General features: G+C 35.9%; 1 protein-coding gene across 1 annotated transcript in view; it reads left to right on the top strand.

Annotated features, from left to right (window-relative positions):
- Positions 1 to 22,660, top strand: part of LOC121426449 — a 34,680-nt gene that overhangs the window by 5,112 nt on the left and 6,908 nt on the right. Inside the window, exons 2-11 of the mRNA XM_041622756.1 lie at positions 507 to 687; positions 1,540 to 1,611; positions 2,437 to 2,513; positions 2,879 to 2,932; positions 4,090 to 4,175; positions 9,876 to 9,998; positions 11,202 to 11,282; positions 12,359 to 12,497; positions 13,459 to 13,541; positions 14,340 to 14,436. Of these exons, the coding sequence (XP_041478690.1) occupies positions 507 to 687; positions 1,540 to 1,611; positions 2,437 to 2,513; positions 2,879 to 2,932; positions 4,090 to 4,175; positions 9,876 to 9,998; positions 11,202 to 11,282; positions 12,359 to 12,497; positions 13,459 to 13,541; positions 14,340 to 14,436 (993 nt within the window). The remainder of the gene's footprint in view (positions 1 to 506; positions 688 to 1,539; positions 1,612 to 2,436; positions 2,514 to 2,878; positions 2,933 to 4,089; positions 4,176 to 9,875; positions 9,999 to 11,201; positions 11,283 to 12,358; positions 12,498 to 13,458; positions 13,542 to 14,339; positions 14,437 to 22,660) is intronic.

Below are 22,660 nucleotides of genomic sequence, written 5' to 3' on the forward strand. Positions count from 1 at the left end.
GTTGAGTGAGTTTGAAAGTCAGACTGGAGAACCTCTTCACTTAATGAAATTATTTAAATTCGAGCCTTATTTCAAATGACCAGAACTTTGTTATTTCTTGACCATTTTGTGTAATTTAGGTATCAAAGTAAAGAAGAGATATTGAACTTTTCAAAAATGTGGTTTTCTTTTTGAAACCCAGATACCCCCCGCCAAATGAGTTTTTGATATCCTTTCTTCAAATTGTATTTGCTCACTCATGCATGAATGAGAAATAATCTAAGTAATATCAGATGAAAGAAGAGATTCTAAGCTTTAAATTGGTAGGTCATTTGTCTATTTTATTTTTGATTAAGTAATGATAAATGATCGCTAAATCTCGGTTTCATTTTTTCTGGGACGCACTGTAGATGGTTTGAATCAAAATTGATAAAACAATTGTTTCTACTCCCCATATGGCCACCAGAGGGAAAACGTGACTGTAGCATAAGCTAAACATAATGACTACCTGTTCATTCCATTAACAGGAAATTTATTCAAGAGCTAGTAGACCTCAGAATGAACCATCTGGTGAAAGACGTTCCCTTCTTAGAGATTGTTTCTGTCGCTGTCTACATTCACTGAAGTGGGTTGTGTTCTTACTAGTCCTACCAGCAATTCTTAACCATGCATCTCTGTACAAGGAAGCAGAATACCTGAAACCAAAAGGTGAGATTTTGGTGATGGACATTTCATGAAATGTCTTGACAGTGATCTTTTCACTGACAACTTGTAATGGACATTTGAATAAAAATTATTGAATAAAAAGAGAAAAATCCAACCATCACATCGGATGTTAGATAAGAAAGTTGAAACTTTTTTAACTTTTGCGTAATTACACAAAACATTTATATGTACATCCTGGTTGGTATGCAAATGAGAAGACTGATGATGTCATCCACTCACTATTTATTTTGTATTTCATTGTCAAGTGAAACAATTATTAATTCCTCCCTGAACATCTGGAATTTACATTGTTTAATACTAAATGGTTCAGTCAAGTTGGTCCTTATTGTCAAATTTTTAAAATAATGAAATATTCTGTAATTCAAGCAATCATACAAAAAGAAATAGTGAGTGAGGGACATCATCGACTACCATTTGCATGTCACTGCGTTGTGCTTATCACTCTTTTGTGAAAACTTGAAAATGTTTTAACTTACATCCGATTTTGATGAAATTTTCAGTGTTATGCTAGTTTGATTTTTCTTTATTTATTCAAATCAACATTTTTCTGTTGTGGACTTGACCTTTAAGTCATTCATCTGATTGTCTGAAATTCAATAAGTCATATCAAATAAACAAGAACAACATGGAACACTTATTGGGTATTAAAATGTAAGGAAAGATGGGCAGCATGCCATAAAACCTCTTGACATTGATTTGCACATTATAATGTTAAAAACTGCAGATGTTATTGCATCTGGTTGGTTGTGAACAACAATATCATAATTTGACAAATTAATGTTAACATACAAGGGTTCTATACTAACCTTTCTTTGATCTTTCTTTTGGTTCTAGGTGAATTATTATCTGTAGGCTTAGAAGATCACAAAATGTTCATCACATGTTCGGGGGAAGGAGAACCCACAGGTAAGAAAATTGTTTAGTGAGCTATAAGGGTTCTTTTACAATCAGGGTATACCAATCTGTCTTACTGGCATAATTAAAAAAAAGTTGTTTTGTTTTTCTTGATGTTTTGTGTGTTTTGGTCTAGTGTTTGTGACTCTTGTCTTTCATTCTGAGGGACATCAGTTGCAAATTTACAATCGAAATTGATAATTGTAACTATTTATTCTTCCATAAATGGAAATCTGTCTTGTTCACATAAAAAACCCATAATAATAATAGGCATTTGTAAAGCGCTATCTATCTAGAAACAATCTTTTCCGATGTGCATTGTTTTAATTATTGTTACCCTGGCTTTAGCTCGAGCTGCCTTTTAGCACTCTTGCATTCAAGGAATTAATTGTGCGGGGTTCCCATTCACCTCACCTGGGTTGAGTGCATCACATTGTGGATAAATTAATTTCTTGCTGAAGGAAAACATGCCATGGCTAGGATTTGAACCCATCCTCTTCTGTTTGTAAGGCAAGAGTCAGTACCACTCAGAACATCAAATTATATAAAATTGTTAATATGTAACAACAATACATTCTACTTTTACGCAATGATAATTAACATATTGTAATTACTTATACACACAGCCATTTGCATATAAACTTCCTGCATGACCCTACTGAGATGTACCAATTTTGATCACTTGCCAAGGAGGTGATAGTTCTTTAGGATTGTCCTCATAACACATTTCATGAATTCTGTTAATCTAAGCTGTTTATTGATGACATAGCGATTAGAAACTCATCAAATGCTGAAACTATGCTTATAATTATATTAGTCTCAATTTTGTTTCGATAGTGATTCTAGATGCCCCTACTGGTATGTCATCAGATGTTTGGTGTCTGGTCCAGCCAAGAATAGCAAAGTTTACACGAGTAAGTAAATATCATTTATGTGAATACCATAGAGATGAATATTAGCAGTTTATGTTACTACTAGGAGGTATGCATGTCCTTGAAAAGAACCCACAAGAACAGTGGTTAAAATCTGAGTAATTTAATCATAGTTAAATGATGAAATATCACATGAATACTTCCAGAATCATACTATGTTTTCTACCATTTTATGATTTATTATTGATGTCCATGCCCTACCAAAGGACATTAGCTGCTGGTCTACTTTATGTTTTGAACCTCAGATCTTGTTAAAATACCACTCCTTCATCAAGGTATCTGTTCATCCTACCCTTAATCCTATTCGTAATTCATCTATTCTCTTATTTTATTTGATTGATTTTCAGGTTTGTTCATATGATAGAACTGCATTGGGATTTAGCTCTCCATACCCATATCAGGTTGGTTACCCATCAATCTATTGATTAAAAAGGGAACTCCTTCTTAATGTAAAGTTTGGTTTTATAGATTTTAGAAGATTTCCCCTTTATCATATACCATCAAGTGGGTGTTTCATAAAGCTGTTTGTAAAGTTACGAACGACTTTACGCATGACTGGAACCTGTTCTTGGGTCATTACTCAATTACAACATAGGGATATCAGATAGCACAAGAAAGGATCACCAGTCGTGCGTACAGTCATTTGTATCTTGCGAACAGCTTTACGAAACACCCACCAGGTGTATTCTGGGAGGCGTTTCATGAAAGGACTTGTCAGACGTTTTACCTGACAAGTTCCATTTTATCCGACAGTTACCATAGGAACAGTGCCTCTCAGCCAATCAAAATCATGGAAAGATGTCAGATCTGACAACTTGTCGGATGTAAATATTGATGAAACGCTCCCCAGGGGTAGTAATGTGATATGGTAATGACCCAGGATTTTCAACTGAGGTGACTTATAATTGATTTAGGTAATTTAGAAGTGTATGTGGAGCATTGCAGCCCAGTGGGTTAGTCTCCCGACTTTGAAACAGGGTCGTGGGTTTGAATCCCAGCCATGGCGTAATTTCCTTCAGCAAGAAATTCATCCCCATTGTGCTGTACTCAACCCAGGTGATATGAATGGGTACCTGGCAGGAATTTCTTCATTCAAAGACCACCGCGCTGTAAAAGGCTGCGGGGCTAAAGCCAGGGTAATAATATCCAAGTCCATTGGAAGTGCATAGGGATGTTATGACATAATGTGATATGTGCTATACAGGAACTGTGTTATTACTATTATTATTATTTAGGGTTAAAATTGACTGTTTATTTAGTTTGATTCACTTTCAATTGACCCTTTTCAGAAAACATTAATCCAGAAAGGAATCCCCTATATATTGAGATTACCTCAACAAATTTCATTATTTTTGTATCCGCCCAATTTACGCACCCCTGTTGGGTGCCCTGTTATAAAAAAAACAAAATGACTCCTTTTTTATTATATTACTAATTTCAGTTGATTATCTGAAAAGTGTTAGTGATGGTTGTCCATTTTCCAAGAGATATTTTGGTTGATTATAATGTATATTCCTTGTAAATAAGACAGCGTGTTGATTGAAGTATTGCTTTTCAGTTTCCAGAAAATGATGATACTCCTGGTCCCATATCGAGCAAAATGGCAAGCAGGATTACCAAAGGACAAGAAAGTACAACAGAGAGGTAAAACAATGAGGGGGTAAGCAAAGGAAGTGAGGGGGAATGCAAGGAGGATGTAAGAAAAAGAAGAAGGGGAGAAGAAGTAGAAGGACAGAAAAGGGAGGAGGAGGAGAAAAAGAAATAGAAAAAAGTAGGTGGAGAAGAAAAAGAAGGTAGAGAAGAAGAAGGAGAAGAAGGGGAAAAAGAAGGAAGAGAAAGGAGGAGGAGAAGAAGAAAAAGAAAAAAAGGAGGAGAAGAAGGTAGAGAAAAAGAAGTAGGATGAGGAAAAGAAGGCAGAGGAAGGAAGAAAGAAAGAAAGACTTTTTTTTTTTACTTTTCAAATGAAAATTTTATTAACAAATTATAACAAGAGTCAAGTATACAATAAAAGAATAGTTTGACATAAACAGTCAAGTGAAATCAGGTTGATTACAAACACAGAGTGAAACCAAATGTTATATAAGCCATGCAATACTGCCCTCGTTAATTGTAAAAAGTAATCTATTCATACACCATTTACGTAAAAAGGCATCAATATTGGAACATAATTTGTAATAAGTAAATTCATAATGTATTCTGTTTTTGAGACGATGTAACCAAATGATAAGTGGATCGGTGAAATTAGAGGTTCAGTACACAAAATAAATGGTACTTTTTAAACTAATAATAAGAAAATTAGCAAGGCGGATAACCTTTCTGTCACACCCTCTTGCATGCGGAATGAGAGCCCAGTACAGGTCAAAATTAAGTTTGAGAGAGGGGAGGAGATTGTTCAACAGTCTATGAAGAAGATTGAGAGGGGGTTGGATTTCTTTACACTCAATGAACAGATGTTGAATGGTTCCTGGTTCTCCGCACCATCCGCAAAAAGACTAAATGTCTGTATTAAGATGATGAAGTATAGTGAGTGACGGTAATATGTTGTGCAGGAGTCTGACATTCAATACAGACTCAGTCTGTATTGAATATCAGCCTCTTTTTTAGGTGTTGGTAATTGATAAATAGATAGCCAGTTCACTTTTGTAGATAGATCGAGAAATCCAGTATCATGTCAATGTGAACTTGATGAGATCGTCGTATTGTCTAGTTCTTTCCTGTAGATTCTGTAGATAGCTTTAGAAGAAGCAATGAGTCCATTTTCGGAAGAAGCCAGAGTGAAGTTGATCGGAGTAACTGGAGCAGACAATAGATCAAAGTATTTGTGTTCACAGCCTGAGTCGTTAAAATATGTAGGGAAAACTTGAGAGAGTGCAGTTTGAATGAGTAAAGTTTCACGTTCGATAAGACGCGATGATGGTTGTCGAAGTCCTCCTGGGAAGTTCTTTTGGAGACATGTACTCTCAATCCAAAGACCAGTTGAGTGATTTATCAAATGGCAAACTAGTTTCACTCTGCATGCCATCAGGCATGTTGGAAAAAAATTATCGACATTAATTGCATCAATAATATGAGAACTATTTAAGGGCAAGTTAATTGCATGGCTGAAAGAGAGGGATTGTGTCACAATTCGAGCTCCAGATGTCAACCAAGCTCGCAGAACTTCACTATAGTAAACTGGAAGACTTGTGTAAAATTTGGGATCAATTCTTGTAAAGAACAATTGGTAATCAAAGCCTAATTTACAATACTGTCTCGAAAAATGAGCCACAAAGTCGTTTACTGGATGAGAATTTAAGGAAAGAAACCGTTGAATAATCGAAAATCTGTAAGTTAGAACAAGAGCTTGGAGACAAGCTAGCCCCAACCCTCCTTCGTCGGGTTTTTCATACAACACTTTTTTCTTTAACCAGTGACGCTGATTTGACCAGATAAAGTTCACAATCAAATTCTGAAGTTCGTTAAATATATTTTCAGGAGGAGAAAGAACTGCAAGAACATGAAATATTTTTTTTTTCTGGTTTGCAATCAATACCCTGCCTTTAACCCTATCTAGGCCGGGGGGGACTCGGAGGCCCCCCCTCAACAAATCGCGCAATATTTTCGCCGTGCAAAATTTTTTTACTGCGCCGCTCGCTGACATTTTACTTTCAAGTCTTGCGCATTTTTTTAGACCAATTTTGCGTCACCCGGGTACGTGGTTCCGAAATTACGAAACATTATGTAAGTGCATGTCAGACCAAAATTTGCTCAAAAACGTGATTTCGTGTACAAAGTCAATGCAAATTGTGTTTTCAACCAAAATTCATAAATGTATGATCATTTTTAGTTTTTCTAGTCTAAATGTATTCATTTTATGCTTTTTATGATCACAGAAGAGACCCCAACAAATTAAGGAGTTAGAGGGAAAAGTATGATTTTGCATACTAATTACGCATAAATTAGCATAATCACTTAATAGCGATTCGCATGAAATAAATTACTATACAATCTTGTAGATTATGTCCGAGGCAACCCGCGTGCCAATTTTCGGCGCGATCGCGCGGTTGACGGCCCAGATCTTAGGGGGGGCTTTGGAGGCCCCCCCCCCGGCCATAGGAACTCCCAAAATACCCCGGCCTAGATAGGGTTAAATGAGAGTGAGTTCGATAAACGAGACCACGACATGAAAGTCTTATTAAGTCTTTCTTTACATTTAACCCAGTTTTGTTTGGAATAATTAAACGTGTTCACTAAATGAACTCCTAAAAAAGGGAGACCTTCACTATTCCAAGAAAAGTTAAGGGGTTTATCATTCCACCCTTTCCAACGGCCGACCCAAAGGTCTTGCTTGCGATTTCTTGGTATTTAAACATGCAGCAGAAGCTAGACTAAACATACTGTAAGTTTGTTCAACAAATTCAAAACCAACATCGGCTGTGACAAATATTGATACATCATCTGCATATGCAGATACTACACAAGGTTTGTTAATAGCAGGGGTATTTATTGCATGATTTGACACGTTCTCTCTTAGTGAGTTCAAGAGAGGCTCAATGGCGAGAGTATATAGCAACCCTGATAAAGGGCATCCCTGTCGTATTCCTTTCTCAAAGGGGAAGGGAGCTGTCAGGGATCCACACACTTTAAGGCTTTCAGCCCCTTCATACGAAATTCGTATATAAGATATATCATGGACATGTTGCCTGGTGAATTTCTTTTCATTTGGATTTAGAAAACACCATGCATCGCAAAGGGAAGATTTATTCAGAACATTTTGCAAAGCCGTAACAAGTTTAGGTCTGCATTCTGTGAGCGTGCACAAATGATCAATTGCAGGATTTTCAGTGCAATTAAAATCATCCACAATCACAATATTATCTTCGCAACAGGTGGAGATATGACAATTGAGGGCATTAAAAGCTTGAATCGCCATTTCATCAGATTGAGGAATGAGTGTGTTGTATACATGATAAATACAATTATTATGACAGAGCTTATTATACAATATATAACCATCAAAAATAATAAAAGTAGATAAAATATCAACTGAGAATTATTGACCAAAGTTGTCACTCCTGACCCTCGGGTAATACCGGATGAGCAAAAAGGTTTATGGGACCAGTTGCTCCAGCAAGGATTGCTATCTTTAAGGTGGTAAGTTTCTTGTAAAAATACAACGATTGGGTTGCATGCAATTTGCTCAACATAAACTCGGAAGGAGGCGTTTGAGTTTGGGAGTAGCATCCTCCGGTGTTGAGGGTCAGCATTGACAGTGCCATTATGGCTATAGCAACTTTAGCATACGTAATGAATGAAGAGAATGTAAAAAGGAATTAGCTCTCCAGAGTGCTGATCAATTTGTATATCCTCTGCTGCATGTTACGTTTTAATAGGGGGCTGTTTTTCAGGGGCTTTAATTGTTTAACTAGCCCTGGAATAGTTGATGTATATTTCCGTGCAATCTTGGCAGGCTTTTTCCTCCCTTTCACGTTTGACAGGAATTTCACAATTTGGCCTTGGGAGAGGGGGCCTTGAGTCAATGGGAGTGCATCTTCCTTCGGGATGTCTTCATCCGTCTGGGCATCTTCCCATGTCATGGAGTCAGTGTCGGTAGAACAATCTCCAACTGAGGAGGATGGGGTAGGAGGGATATTGGGGGTTTGGGAGTCAAGGACTTGTGTTAATGCTGGAGGGTCTACGGTTTCAGTTTGGGAGGAGGGAGCTTTCCTGGCCACTTTCCGAAGAGGAGAGGGGGCCTTGAGTGTAGTAAGAGTAGTATTGTTTTCATTTGATTTGGGGGTTAGTTGCTTGAAACAACTTCGGAGAAAGTTTGGACAGGTGATGGGGAGTTTTCCACACAGGTGAAGGGCATGCAGAAATAGATTTGGGGGGAGGGGACTTGGAGGATACGACTATGGGCGTGGTAGTGGAATTGCTGGACAGCTGAGCAGGTGATGTCAGAGGTATGTGCAGTGGGGAGGATTGAGGCTTCCTAATGCGCGAGGGGGTGGCTGAGGTGAAAGGGGGCGCACGATCACGAGGTGGTAAACTAGGGAAATCAGAGGATGTGGGTACAGGTGGGGGCATTGTAGCACTTGCCGCCAAGGGGGGAGGTGATGGTGGGATGGGGTCTGAAACCGTAGTGGGAGGTGGGGAGGATCCGCGCTGGCGCACTCTCGTATCATTTGAAACTGGGGCAGCATTTGTCATTGACTGTTTAGTATTTGTGCTTGTTTGAGGTTTCTTACAATTGCGAGAAATATGACCAAATTCACCACAGTTAAAACATCTAACTGATTCAGTTGAAATAAATACACGATAGTTCATACCAGAAAACACAAAGTTAATGTTATCTCGAAGTGTTGTGTTAGGTTTCACTAACACTTGAACGTGCCTTCGAAAAGTCATATGGTTTAGACGCTTGTCTTTAAATCCTAGAGGTATTGGTTTGCAGTCGGACACAACATTTTTAAAAATGTCGTACGTTGTTCAACAAAGGGCCAGCTGCACTTGTGGTACGCTGGCCCTGTACACTACGTAGGTTTGCTTGACTGGCCATGTACGAACCAGTCTAGAAACCTTACAAAAAATTACAGAAATTACAGAAAATGTGTTTAAAAAACACTAAAATTGGTAAACCTGACGAAGGAGGATCGAGTATATATTAATCTATAATCCAACACAATTTTAATGGTACAAAAATCAAGGACCAAATGGTCATATAAATCAGTGAAAAAACAGAAAAACCGCAGCTCGAAAAAAACACAACTAACTCACGAATGAAAGAAAGAAAGAAGTAGAAAAAAGTAGGTGGAGAAGAAAATGAAGGTAGAGAAGAAGAAGGAGGAGGAAAAGGAGAAGAAGAAGGGAAAGAAGGAGAAGAAGAAGGAAGAGAAAGTAGGATGAGGAAAAGAAGGCAGAGAAGAGGAAGAAAGAAAGAAAGAAAGAAAGAGAGAGAGAAAGAAAGAAAGAAAGAAAGAGAGAGAGAGAAAGAGAGAGAGAAAAAGAAAGAAAGAAAGAAAGAGAGAGAGATAAAGAGAGAGAAAGAGAGAAAGAAAGAGAGAAAGAAAGAAAATTAGGAACTGGGTACACTTGCATTCAATAAATATCAGTGTGGTTGGGAGGTGGATACATCAACAATCAGTTACAGGGAATACAAAACCAAATACTTCAAAGGGAGAATGTATGGTGTTTGACATTTGTAATCAACTTTAATTGATCTTGAAATGTAACTATCACTTGGTACATGCGTGTAATGATGATGTAATAATTCATTTTGGTCATGATTGTTGTAGCTAGGTATTATGTAAATACATCAAGTATACATGTATCCTATTAACATCTGAAATATCTTTTCTTATACAGAATGGTGGATGACCTACACTCCTTGCTTCACATCAACTATACATACACCAAGCCGCCATTTATTCTTGTGGGGTCAGAATTAGGAGCCACAAATGCCATGTTTTATGCACAGATGTTTGAAAAGTAAGATCATTTATACATATTGTATCAAATAATGTAACATAATGTAATATTTGTAACAAAAGCCTGTTTTACTGGCATAATATAAATTGATGATAATGGTATATTCAGGCAAGGTGGTCAATGCACTTCAACTGAATATCAAGTCATGCCCTGTTGTGTGAGGACATACAATCAACAGTACGATCAATGCAAATAGTAGACCTAAATTCATACCATGTAATAAAGAGTTGGTGTTTATCATTACATTATTCATCATGAAAATCAAACTTCAGTGCTGTGTTGGTGTTTGGAGTTAGATGCCTGATAGTAATCTAGCTCCAAGACATCATGTGGGTTTTGTGTTGATGGTGGTGTTAGATACAGTATTAATAAGACTGCATAATCTAGCTCCAACAAATCATGTGGGTTTGGTCTTAGTGTTAACAGTATTGGTAAGGCTGCCTGACCTAGCTCCAACACCGAGAGAGGGTGTACAAAAATCATGCAAATTACCCGTAGACCAACACCTAGTGATGTCAGTCCCAGCACCAACCTTATTTCAAGTTGGTGCTGCATATAGTGCAAAACTGAGTCAAACACCAACTGCCGTCAACACCCAAATGGGTCGTATGGTCCAGTGGTTAGAGCATCAGACTCATAATCGCAAGGTTGTGAGTTCGAATCCCAACTCTGCCATTGTCTCCACTTTGATAAAAAGGCCCAAGAGTGATATCTGTCGTCTATTACGTCAGCCACTATGACTGATTAACCTAGACGTAAAATGTTTCCAAGGTAATTGGTTATATACCAGCTTGGCGTTTACCAGCAAAAAATGCTGTCCTGCCGAGTTCCTACAGGAGTTACCACAAACAGAAACATAAATTGGACTAAATGCTTTTATGTAACGGCAAAAAATATTTTAAGTTGAATTTTCTAGTGCTGACCAAATTCAAAGAATTCCATTGTAGCACTGGGTCTTGGGCCAAAAACCCTCTAATCTACAGTCCATCAATATATCCAGGCAAACTGCCATTTGTTTTTATTTTTTTTTTCATAATGTACTGTTATTTATGTGCATTCAATGTTGTATGCCTGTCGATGGACAACACTCAGTCTTAACTCACATTTTACACATGACGAAAATGTAAAGTTTCAATGATAATGGTAGTATAGGACTAGCCAATATAAAGTTTTCTTGCTCTTTTTCCTTTCTTTCCCCTGCAGAGAAGTAAGTGATGTAGTTCTTATAGATCCTCTGGTTGAGGGAATCTTTGAGATTGATGATGCAGTCTTAGAGCAATTCTGGTGAGTTTAGTGTTCGAAATAAAGATATTTTAGAGGGTCAAAATTGTATGGTATAAACTTGGCAAGGTTTGTAATTAACCCTTTGAATGCTTAATTCTGTCATTCCCATAGACTTTGTACAGGTATAACCTGGTTCCAGTTGGCAATGGATTAAATTGGGTAAAGTATTCAGCTTAAATATGTGTTGCATACATGCCAACCAGGAAGATTTCATCATATTTCCTCTGTTTATAGTTATTAAAGAAAATGAGATTCTCTGTCATAAGAAATGTTTATATTCATGTGTACTCAGGAGTTTAATATCAATTTCCCTATTTGAAATATGAATATTTCAAGGCCTGTCTAAAGCTTTAGAAAAGGTTCAGTAATGTGAATTATATTGGAGTATTATCCATCATTCCAATCTTACAAATGAGGGGTAACCATGACAATAATTGCTTTTCCCTTGATTGTTTGTTTGTGAAAATTTGAATTGTATATATATATATAAGTGTTAGGATATTTAGTGTAGAACTTCTTTCAGTAATTTGTTCACCTTGCTCGTATATATGGCTTTTGGAACCAACATAAATTAGTGATTATATATCGGAAAGGTGCAAGCAAAGTCAAAGATGATATCCTGCTAATATGCTGCCTAGGCCTATTTCATTCAAGAGAAGAAGTGTTTACCAATTACGAAAAACATTTTTTTTTTTAAGATTTGGGTTTGATCCATTTAAAAATATTTCTTCAAGCAAAACTGCAAAATACATTTTCTGAAACAAGCTTCTTTTTTTTCACTTCATGCAGCAATTGCAGGTCATGTGCATTCATGAATTCTTGTCAAAATAAAACAAATATTGAGACACTCTTGGGTGATTTATAAAAACTTGAGAGGGGATTATAATCATGAATTAATACATAAGCTATAATGATATTTCTATTTCTATTGATTTTTAAGGTTGTGCAATTGATATATTTGCCCAATGTACATGTACATGGACCCTTCAAATCTTATCTTGAATGGGTGTTACACTCAATGACAAGATAATTTTAAATTCAAAGGCTAATGAATTATTTTGTGTATTTAAATGAAGGTATGGTCATCTGGTGCCCACTCTTCAGTCTTTACAGCTCTCAGCTGCTATTGGTCTAACCAGGCTGGGATTGATGCTAGGCCTGGTAGAGCAGCCAATCAAAGGAGAGGTTATATCAGAAGAAGTCAATGCTAGACAAGTATGTTCCTATTGAAGACTGTCAAGCTATGATAGTGATGTAGATTATTAGTTCAACTACTTTGTATTCACAAGCACATGCTTCCTGATACTTGAATAAGTTAGGAGTGTCAATGACGATCTTTATCGTCAATACATACAGCTTTAGTTATAAAAGATATACCAGAATGTGTGAAATGACTAATCAGTAAATGTTTGTAATTTGTAAAGCTAATCTAAGCAATATTGCCCTTAGTTCTCCTTTACTCAGCTCCTTCTCTGGTAAGTTGTGAAATTGTTTTTCATTTTTTTTGATTGAGTGCATTGATGAAGTATGACTCTTATTCATGTTTTTGATCATCTAATATCACTTACCAAAGGATCATTACCAAATCACAAAATCACATCAATACCAAATCACAATCACCCTAAAACATTTTAATTTCCACAAACAGTTTACAGGTACATGCCACAACATCACGTTTTGGCATGTTAATGGTGAACCATTTTATTCATAACCATTGGGGGACTCGGGGGTTATCGCAATGCAAGACTATTTCTCTATTTTGAAAACAAATAATGTATAAGCTGTTATTTTCACAGATTTCGCGAATTGCCGATTGGCCGCGAATTGAACAACCCGCGAAAATGTCGCGAAAATAAGAGCTTGAACAGTATCTAAACCGTTCATGAGAGTTGTATCTAGGACTCATGTAAATGGTTTGTCAAAGAGACTCTGTTTCTTATTACTCACTATGTTGGTCCTCTGTAGGGATTTATTATGCTCTAAATACTGACTGAACAATGAAAAATTTTGCAGTGATTATAACCATCTGAAACCTGAATGAGAGTTGTTGTAGGTCAATGCAACTGACAGGTGATTTAGCCCAGAAGCAGCACTTCCGCTGTGGGTCATTTGGTCAATGTAGTCTTGTAAATTAAGTTCTCCTTAACATTTTTTCTTCAATTCTTGTTTGTCGCAGAAATATTTAATGTGCTTGCCAAGGCATATCAGAGGAGCCGTGGAAGAATATTTTTGGGCCAACCAAAGTTTATCTCAAATAAAGTGAGTACTGGGTCCTGTAAGTTTAACGTTTATCGTACGCTTGATTTTCACAATTGATGATATATTGTAGTCAATGGAATATATCATATATAAATGTTCTACGATCATTGCCAAGCTTATTGTTATGGGCCACTGATGCAAAATGTATACTCCATAAAAGATGTGGGATTATACCCACAGTGGTTCTTAAACAAATTGAATTGTACTACAGGTGTATGATTTATTTTCTCTCTTTCTCCCTATCTCATTTTCTAATGGTTGTATTAATTTATCTATACAAATTAAATTTTTGAGAGAGATTTGTCTTCACAGTAAGTTTTTATTTGTCAATAAAAACTTTTATTGCAATTTCATTATACTTGTCTGCTGACATATGCCTTCTTCAATTTGTAATTTGAATCAGGCATTTTTTACATTTTTTTTGGGGGGGGTTACTTCTGGCATCTCCAAAGTTTATTAAAGTTGTGGACAAATAAAATGTTGTTCAGTATATTCTTTTCAAGCATTCATTCTCTTGTGATAAAGAAAACCCAGTTTGTAATTTTGTTAGTTTTCCGAAAATGTTGGTAATATGTTGTAGGTTAGGTATATTATCAAATTCATTACATATGTGTGGCATCGTCATTTCCTCAGCCTTTTTATCATTTAGTATTTGTTTCAATCATGCCAACAGGTTGGGTCACCGTAGCATAATCTTAACAAATTATGAGTGTACGAGTTTTTTAGAAAACCATTATTAGAATTAGATCATTTCCAACAGATTTTAATCCTCTACTCTCATACTGTCTTTGTCTTTAGAACTGCATATACAGTAAAGCCTTTTCCAAAGAATGTGTCTGTGACTGTGATAACAGGCAATTATTATGATGAAGAACTACCGAGTCAATTAAATAAGGTAAGACCTTGAAAAAGACAATATCAATGAATATGATCTAATGTACCTACATGTACTTAGAGTTAGAGGTCAATGTTCATAGATGATTATGAAAGTGTGTCTCAAATTTCAAATTTTCAAAATAGTTCGGGGTATACAGTTAATGACAATTTCGGTCACTCTGTAAATTGAAATACATAATGTGTTTTATATTTTCAATTAAACATGGCACATTTCATATTTCTTACAGTGATGCTAGTGTAGTATAGCGGCATATTTGCCTTATATCTTGCTATCTATCTGTCTTAATATCTCAGTCAATCTTTCATATTCTTATTCCTTGCTATCTCTCTGCATTTCATATTCTCTTTATTTGCATTCCTCTATGCTATTTCAATCTTCTCATGCTCATGTGTAAGCTCACATGTATTCTTATAAATACATTATAATCTCTCCAACAAGTACCCCTATTAATCCATTATAGTCATTCCCAACAAGTCTCCATTTTGTTTACAAGTAATCCCCCTTATAAACCTATTCTTTTCTATTGGCCTTAAAGCTCCCCAATTTCTGGTAAACCTTTGTTCACAAAGTGCCCTCTTTGTTCCCCTACACTAATTTCTCACACCATGAACAAAGTACTTTCAGACATCCTGTTCTATGAATGAGTCTTGACTAGACATACTAATTGAAACATGCATCCCAGCCCTCCTTAAACTTGACCAATAAAAAGTGTAGTATTATTTAAGTCACACCCTCCACCAGATATCCCTGTCCAATTAGAATTTAGTTTAGTGAATATGTAATCAGGTATAAAAGATGACCCCAAGCTAGTTTTCCTCACTTGGACACCCCCATCTGGACCTCTCACTTGGTGACTCCTGTCTACTACCCCCTATTTGATGCCCCTCTCTTGGACCCCGATCTGGCCTCCAACCCTGCACCTTCGCACATCATCATCAAATATTCTCTATACCTTAACGAACCACTAAAACTACTTGGATGAAGAAGTTTGTCAGGCTGACAGAATATTATTTTGTGCAACAACGGAAAGTATATTTCAAGGATTTCAGACAGTTGGCAACTGGAACCCTTCATTCCTTTTGCTATAACCTATCGAGTTCTTCCAAGTTTGCTTCAACGTCTTCATCAATTAAACTCCAGTCATCATCCTTGTCCTTCACTGCTCCTCTCGTTGTCGCCATTGCCCATCGTTCTCGCTTTTGTCGAAACCTCATCAATCCAGTCCTTGTCATCACCTCATAGATCCAGTTCTCGCCATCGTCATTCAAGTCGTCATCGAATCTTCCCTGTCCTTGTCACCCCCCCCATCGGGAAAATCCCGGTCATCGTGTATGTAAGTAGCCACTTAATTTTTACTAACATTTTCTCCATTTACTAATTCCTCTCCTCCCCATCTCCAAAACATTCCCTGGTAAATAAGTTATTTGAACATTCATTTTAGTTAGGTTTGGATAATATGTCTTATAGTATATGCCATGAGAAGATAGAAGAAATACAATAGTCATTTGTAATATTTATTCGTTGTTATAGGATAAGTTTTGTTTGATTCCGTGACAGTTTTGAGGTCAGAGAATTAAAAATAGAAGTATTAAAAGTATATGACAACTTTTTTCTATTGTGCTCCAGCGCTTAATCTTGTTCAATTACTTTATAATTGGAAATACATATTTTTATTTTGTGGTTATTGAACTTGCCTATCATTTGAGTTGGAACTCAGCGCTAACAGACCTAAATCCTGCTTCCTTCTCGGTATCTCGAACTCAGCGCATTTCCAGTAAGGGACAGGTGCATAGGGGTTAGACGGAACTCATGACCTCTTCTCCTTTGGCACCAGAGTATTGACCACGTCATTCTCAAAATGGTTGCAAGCTTAATATCCCCCAAAAAAAATTTGTTTTACTAAAATAACAATCCTATTTCATTCATGACACCTGAAACCTATCTTATTGATTGCATACATCTTATTCTATGCAGTCATGAAGTAATAAGAACGGATCAAGCAGAATATATGAAATTTTTGATGATAACGAGCTACATTTATAACATCAAAGAAAAGCTATTTCCACTTAGTCTAAAGCACATAAAAAACTCTATAACATATATGAATAAGAAAAAAAATAGGAAAACATGCATCACTAATATTAAGTCGCTTATAATAAATTTCGCTCGACAATCAACATGTAACTATATAGATTTCCCAATTCGCATAAAATAAACCCTTATAGCGTTGTCAAAATAACGATATCAACTATATCACAATACTCAAACCATATCTGTACTTCGTAGATTGAAGACAAGACATGATGAATAAAGAAAATTACATGTAGCATCAATAATGACTGATATTCAATCATTTAGCTATAGCAGACCAGTTATATATATACCCAAAGCAATCCATAAAATTGAACTTTCGATGAATACAGATAATATATTTACAATTTAGCCCGTTTGGACTAGAAATTATGCTTTACATAATACATTCTGACTGAATCAAACATAAATGCCATGTTCATAACCAAACTATTAAACTCTCTTATTCCCCAAAAGTAGAAAGTAAAATAGTCTTCTATATTTTTTCTCTTCTGTTTTTCAATTTGTTATCTACTATTTACTAATATTATAAACAAATCATTACTCAAATCCGAGGTACATGTAGCATTCTTCATAAGTATAGAGTGTCCATACCTTCAAATTATTAAAATTAATACAAATTTATGATATTCGGTTGCAACAAAATGTAACCTAGTCAATGAAATACATTTATATTTACAGCTTAGTCCAAACCTATTGAACCTGGTTATTTTACTTAATAACCTTACACTAATAGAACACACTCAATCCATTCCGTATGGCAATTAATAAACAGAATAAAAGAATTCGCAATAACATATACACTACTAGATTATACGAAGCAGGGGAATATCAATTAGGAGAAATCAATTCTGCCCCCTTTTTTTTATTTCTGTCTCTAACAGAGCAGTCTTGCCTATTAATGCAGTGAAGGCATATCTCACTCTCTGATCCAAAGAATAAAGAAACCTGTTCTCGTACATTGGAGGGAGATGACATCATCATCATCACACATACAGTCATTAACCTTACAACAATCTGTAATGGTGAAATTAACAAAATGCATACTTAACGAAAAACATTACCAGCAGGCCATACAATGTCAGACATTGTACTTATTTCCAATAATTTTTTGGACAATTTAACTCTGGTTATAGGCTAATCTATCTAGTGGACGGGAACGTCTTTGTGATCATCTCAGGGGATAGTCTTCCTTTGCGGCCGATGCAGTCTCTTGCTCGTCATCTGATGGAACAGGAGAGGGATCAACATTAACAGGGGCATCAGTACTTTCACTATCCACAAGACTCTCAATTTCCACATCAGGATTGGGATTAGTTGGGCCTAAGGTACTATCATTATTTTGAGGGAATGACAAACTAAAGTTCAATTCATAATCGTTACTAATACTATTCTGTTCTTGCCTGTCAACAGGGAGATTCCAGGCTGTGACACTTTCTTCTTCTTCATTTAGTTCTGAATACCGCCTAATATCAAGGTTCATAGGTGGGGTTACTTTGTTCTTAGCTACATTTTTACGGTTTGGACTGGGAGTCTATTTTGGGGAGAAAGTTACATGGCAAAAGCATTACAAGGTAAGACACATGCAAGGTAAGACACGTGTCTTACCCCTAGTTCCGTCAGGTCTTACTCTAAATACTGGGATATCTTCATTGGGTTGTTCGACCACAATATGGGGGTCCTTTCCCCATATATCACCCAACTTATTCTTTCCCTTGACACCCTTGATCTTAACTAAGACCCTATCTCCTGCTTCAATTTTGTTCTCCTTCAACTTCTGATCATACCATCCCTTGTTCTTAACTCCTGCTTGATCATTCCTTTCAGATGTAACTTTATAAGCATAATCTAACCTATCTCGTAGCTTGGTTACATAATCAGGCGTACTCGCACTGTCATCACCCTGTGCATTAATTCCTAAAAATATAGGGAGGCAGGGGGTGTTGGCCATACATTAGATAGAAGGGAGAAAACCAAATCACACTATGTTTAGTATAATTATAGCGTTAACTATAAGAGCTATGTAAGACTTCCAGTCAGATTTCTTATCTTCATTCAAGGTGCCTAGCATACTTAGTAGGGTATAATTTATACTTTCGCAACTCCCATTGCCCTGTGGGTACCCTGTGTCAATTTCTACTTGTAGTCATTCAGGGAATCCATAATGAACAAGAAAGTGATCGAATAAAATCTTGGCAGTAGTTTGTGCTGTCTGATTCCTTGTGGATATCCGAGTATCGGATGAAGTGGTTTATTTATTTTACATCTTTAATACAGGGTAACAAATTCAGCTATACACGATAAAAACATTAACAAAGATAAAAAGTTGGTTTACAATTCGGCCCTGTTAATTAAAATACATACAAATTATAATGATAAATATATACAGTACATAATATACAGATAGACAAGAAATAAATCTTTAAAAATCCCAACCCCACACACACACTCCATGACATACTATGGCAAATTCTGCAGACTAGTTACTTACTTGTAATTGTTTACATTTGGTGTTTACATTTGGATAAGGTATTGTTATCAAAGTGTAATGTGTTTGTATCACTGCCTGAATATATGCATGGTCTAGTGATGTATACTGTGGTCAACTTCTACAAATTTGAGATGAATATTTTACTCTTACATTAGATACACCTTCTGAAAAGAAACGTCCTCGTTTCCGAATATATAAAGAATTACTCTGAAAAATAATACATACATAGCCTAAGTGAATCACAGCATCCACTATACATACATGTACAACAAAAATATGTATGAATGTAAGTTATGACTAGAAAAACAAATTTACATAATGTGGACCGGAATCGCATCTCATTAATCAATGCTTCAAGTAGCAATTAGAATTGACCAACTGGTTTACATTAAATTTCAATATCATTTTGAACGGTCTTAATTCGGAAACCTACAAACGTGACGTATATGAGCAAATAACAACACAAAGTTATCAACAAAGTCACTATGCAATATAAAACATACAGTGTGCTCTTAAAAACAAAATTCGAAAGCTATTTAAAGGAAATAAAATCTGACAGTCAAAAACACAGAAATGAAAAAGAAATTATACTGAAAAGAGCGAATCTAAACTAGCCTAAGATGTATGCTATCATTTATGCTATATCAACAACGGTCACAAAGAACCAGATGAAATAAAACAATGATTACATTATATTGAAAAAATATAGAGTTATAAGATACGTTCAATCAAAACTCATATAGAAGTTTGGGTAAAATGAATTAAAGAGCGACGATGTTAATTCGAGGTATGATATTGTACATAGCAATCTAAATAAAAACAATGTATCAATGAGTATGAAACATAACAAGAAAAAAAATTTGAAAAATTAACAAACAAAATCATTCCAAAATACTGAAGCAAAATGAAATAAATCTGTAATCCAACCATTGGGAAGTGATGAATAAACTCAATATCTATACAATTAGTTAAAGAAAATAAGCAAGATGTATGTATATACATCATATACTTCTCCAATTCAAGAATGTGTGATTATGTTGTGAAATAAATGCGAGTGAAATCCAAAATATTGACAGTGATAATTAAACAAATTAAAATTGATATACAAGTTGATCATTTTAAGGTTTTGTCTTCAGAGGAGGACCAGCTAACGTTAAAAAAAAAAATATGTTCAAGATATTAGTCTGAGTTCAAATATATCAGTATATAGACGTCAGAATTAGGGTAACGAGGAAGCAGATCAGGTCACAGTCCAATGCCAAAACGTTGTCGTTGACGAAGAGATAATTGATAAATGATGACGATGATGGTAAGGATGAACAAGGCGATGACGCTGAAGACCTCGGCGATGACAAAACTGGAAACTGGAATTCCCGGACAACCTAGGGAATGTCGCTATATCAGGATCGATGCACAGGTCCAGGATAGAAGTAATAAAAACGGAGAAACAAATATGAAGAGTTATATATCAAAGTACATGTAGTTGAAACCCGCACGGTAAAGATTTTCAAAAGAAGTGATTGGAATCTCGAAGATATGTATATAAGTATATAGAAAGTTGAATAGTTGTATATAAACTCTGTAGTGATATAGTTAGTCGTCCAATGACGAAGAACTCCAAAGTAATATGCAAAATCGATATCAAAATGTCAGGAACAGCAAAATGTCAGGAGCAATCGAGTAATAAAAACACTGATGAACACGATGTATGTTCGAGCGGGATGGCGTACTCCACTTTACGCTGCCACCAATGTAACACTCTTAAGATGTAGCGTGGTAGATATATGGATGAGTGTTAGCTAGTGATAAGACTTCAATAAGAGACTCCAATTCAAAGTATATAAAGTTCAGATGATATTTATTCACACAGACATATATATATAAATGAACAGTCGCTTGTTGAGAACTCGGGCACTCCCCTATCAAGGCCTCAAAGGGCAGGAGCGCAAGCTGGTGGAGTGTAGTCCGAAGACTAAGGAAAGAACTCAGAGAATATCAAGCCCCCCTATTTTATAATATGAGGGGATGTGTTTACCCCTTTGTAGCTATCTGTAGAAACTGCACATGTGTAGACTACTTAATATTACAAAGGACAGGTCTGTAAGATGCAGGTAACAAAGAGTAATAAATAAAGGATCGAGACGAACTAATAAAGGAAGGAAGATTAATCTGAGGAATCTATTGTTTGTCACTGAAGATGGTGTTTACATTTGGATAAGGTATTGTTATAAAAGTGTAATGTGTTTGTATCACTGCCTGAATATATGCATGGTCTAGTGATGTATACCATGGTCAACTTCTACAAATTTGGGATGAATATTTAACTCTTACATATGCATTTTGACTTACACATCCAGACAATCCACAAAATGGTTAAAGTCTACCAGTGAAACAATCTAAAGATGAAACTGTATAAGTAACAATGACTAGAAATATAGAGGAACTACTATCAGGACTCAAATACTTAACATGTATTAGGATATGGTGTAACTCCTATAAAATCAAATTTAACTATACTACCAAGAAACATATATCTCCACTATACTACCAAGGAACATAAATATTATCAAAGAACTCAATCATTCTACTAATTGTATCTGAATAAATGACACAAATAACTATCGGTATGCATGTAACACCAATAAGGTCTTAAAAAGTAAATATGATCTCCAAATCAATCCGAATATATAACATAACAATAACATAGAAAGATAAGTGCTCTACTCATAACAAAACAATGAGCTTGACAATTCCTATACAAATCATAACAATAAAGGATGGACGTACATGTAAGGTTTGCTCTATTGAATTAGCTTTCTGTACCTATAGACATTAAAGGTATTGTTTAACTTTGTGGGCAGCCGATTTAAAAAATTCTCAAACCATGATGAAAAATGTGTACAAGTGCATGTATGAGAACTAATAAACCCTGAAAACAACCATAATTGAGAATGAAAAGCTAAAACTACAAGGCAAACCCCGATTTTGTAAATAGGTGTCTTATAGACACCTCAATAGTACACATAAGTGTATGGGATGAAATTAAGATGGTGTTTCCGGTCACTTTATATTTCAATTTTTGAAGCACTAAATAATTATTTTCGAATGCAATTTTTTCTGGGCTTCATTTTTGTAACATATCGCAGACACAGGTGACAAGTGTGACCTTCTAGCTCAGATTTTTTAAAAGTCAAACCAATGTTAACCAATCACTTTAACACATAACCTGCCCTATGGGATTTCATGTAGAAAGAGATTAAGAAAATGCTAGAGTACGAAATGAGAAACCTAGTGGAATATCTTCTTGCAGAGGCGTTTGGAGACAAAACTCACGTTCGACTGGTCATCAAGATTGGCATATTCTAACGTGTCCTCTGATGGTCGACCCATATGCCTTACCCAAACTGGAACAATCATGCTGTGATCCCTCCCATCCTGGTCAGACACACAAATGTGCAATTTGATGTTCCTTCCTGCAGTTCAGCTTTGTCTGGTTTGGTTTGGTCGTAGTGGAGGCATTTTCCCACATAGTTTGCATGACTTTCACTGCTGACTATTTTTGACAAAGTGATCGTCTGTTCCGCCACACCCAAGACATATCATTTTCTTCCTGAAGAAAGCCTTTCTCACCTGGATAGA

Source organism: Lytechinus variegatus, chromosome 1 (assembly GCF_018143015.1).
Source record: "Lytechinus variegatus isolate NC3 chromosome 1, Lvar_3.0, whole genome shotgun sequence".
Classification (NCBI taxonomy): Eukaryota; Metazoa; Echinodermata; class Echinoidea; order Temnopleuroida; family Toxopneustidae; genus Lytechinus; species Lytechinus variegatus.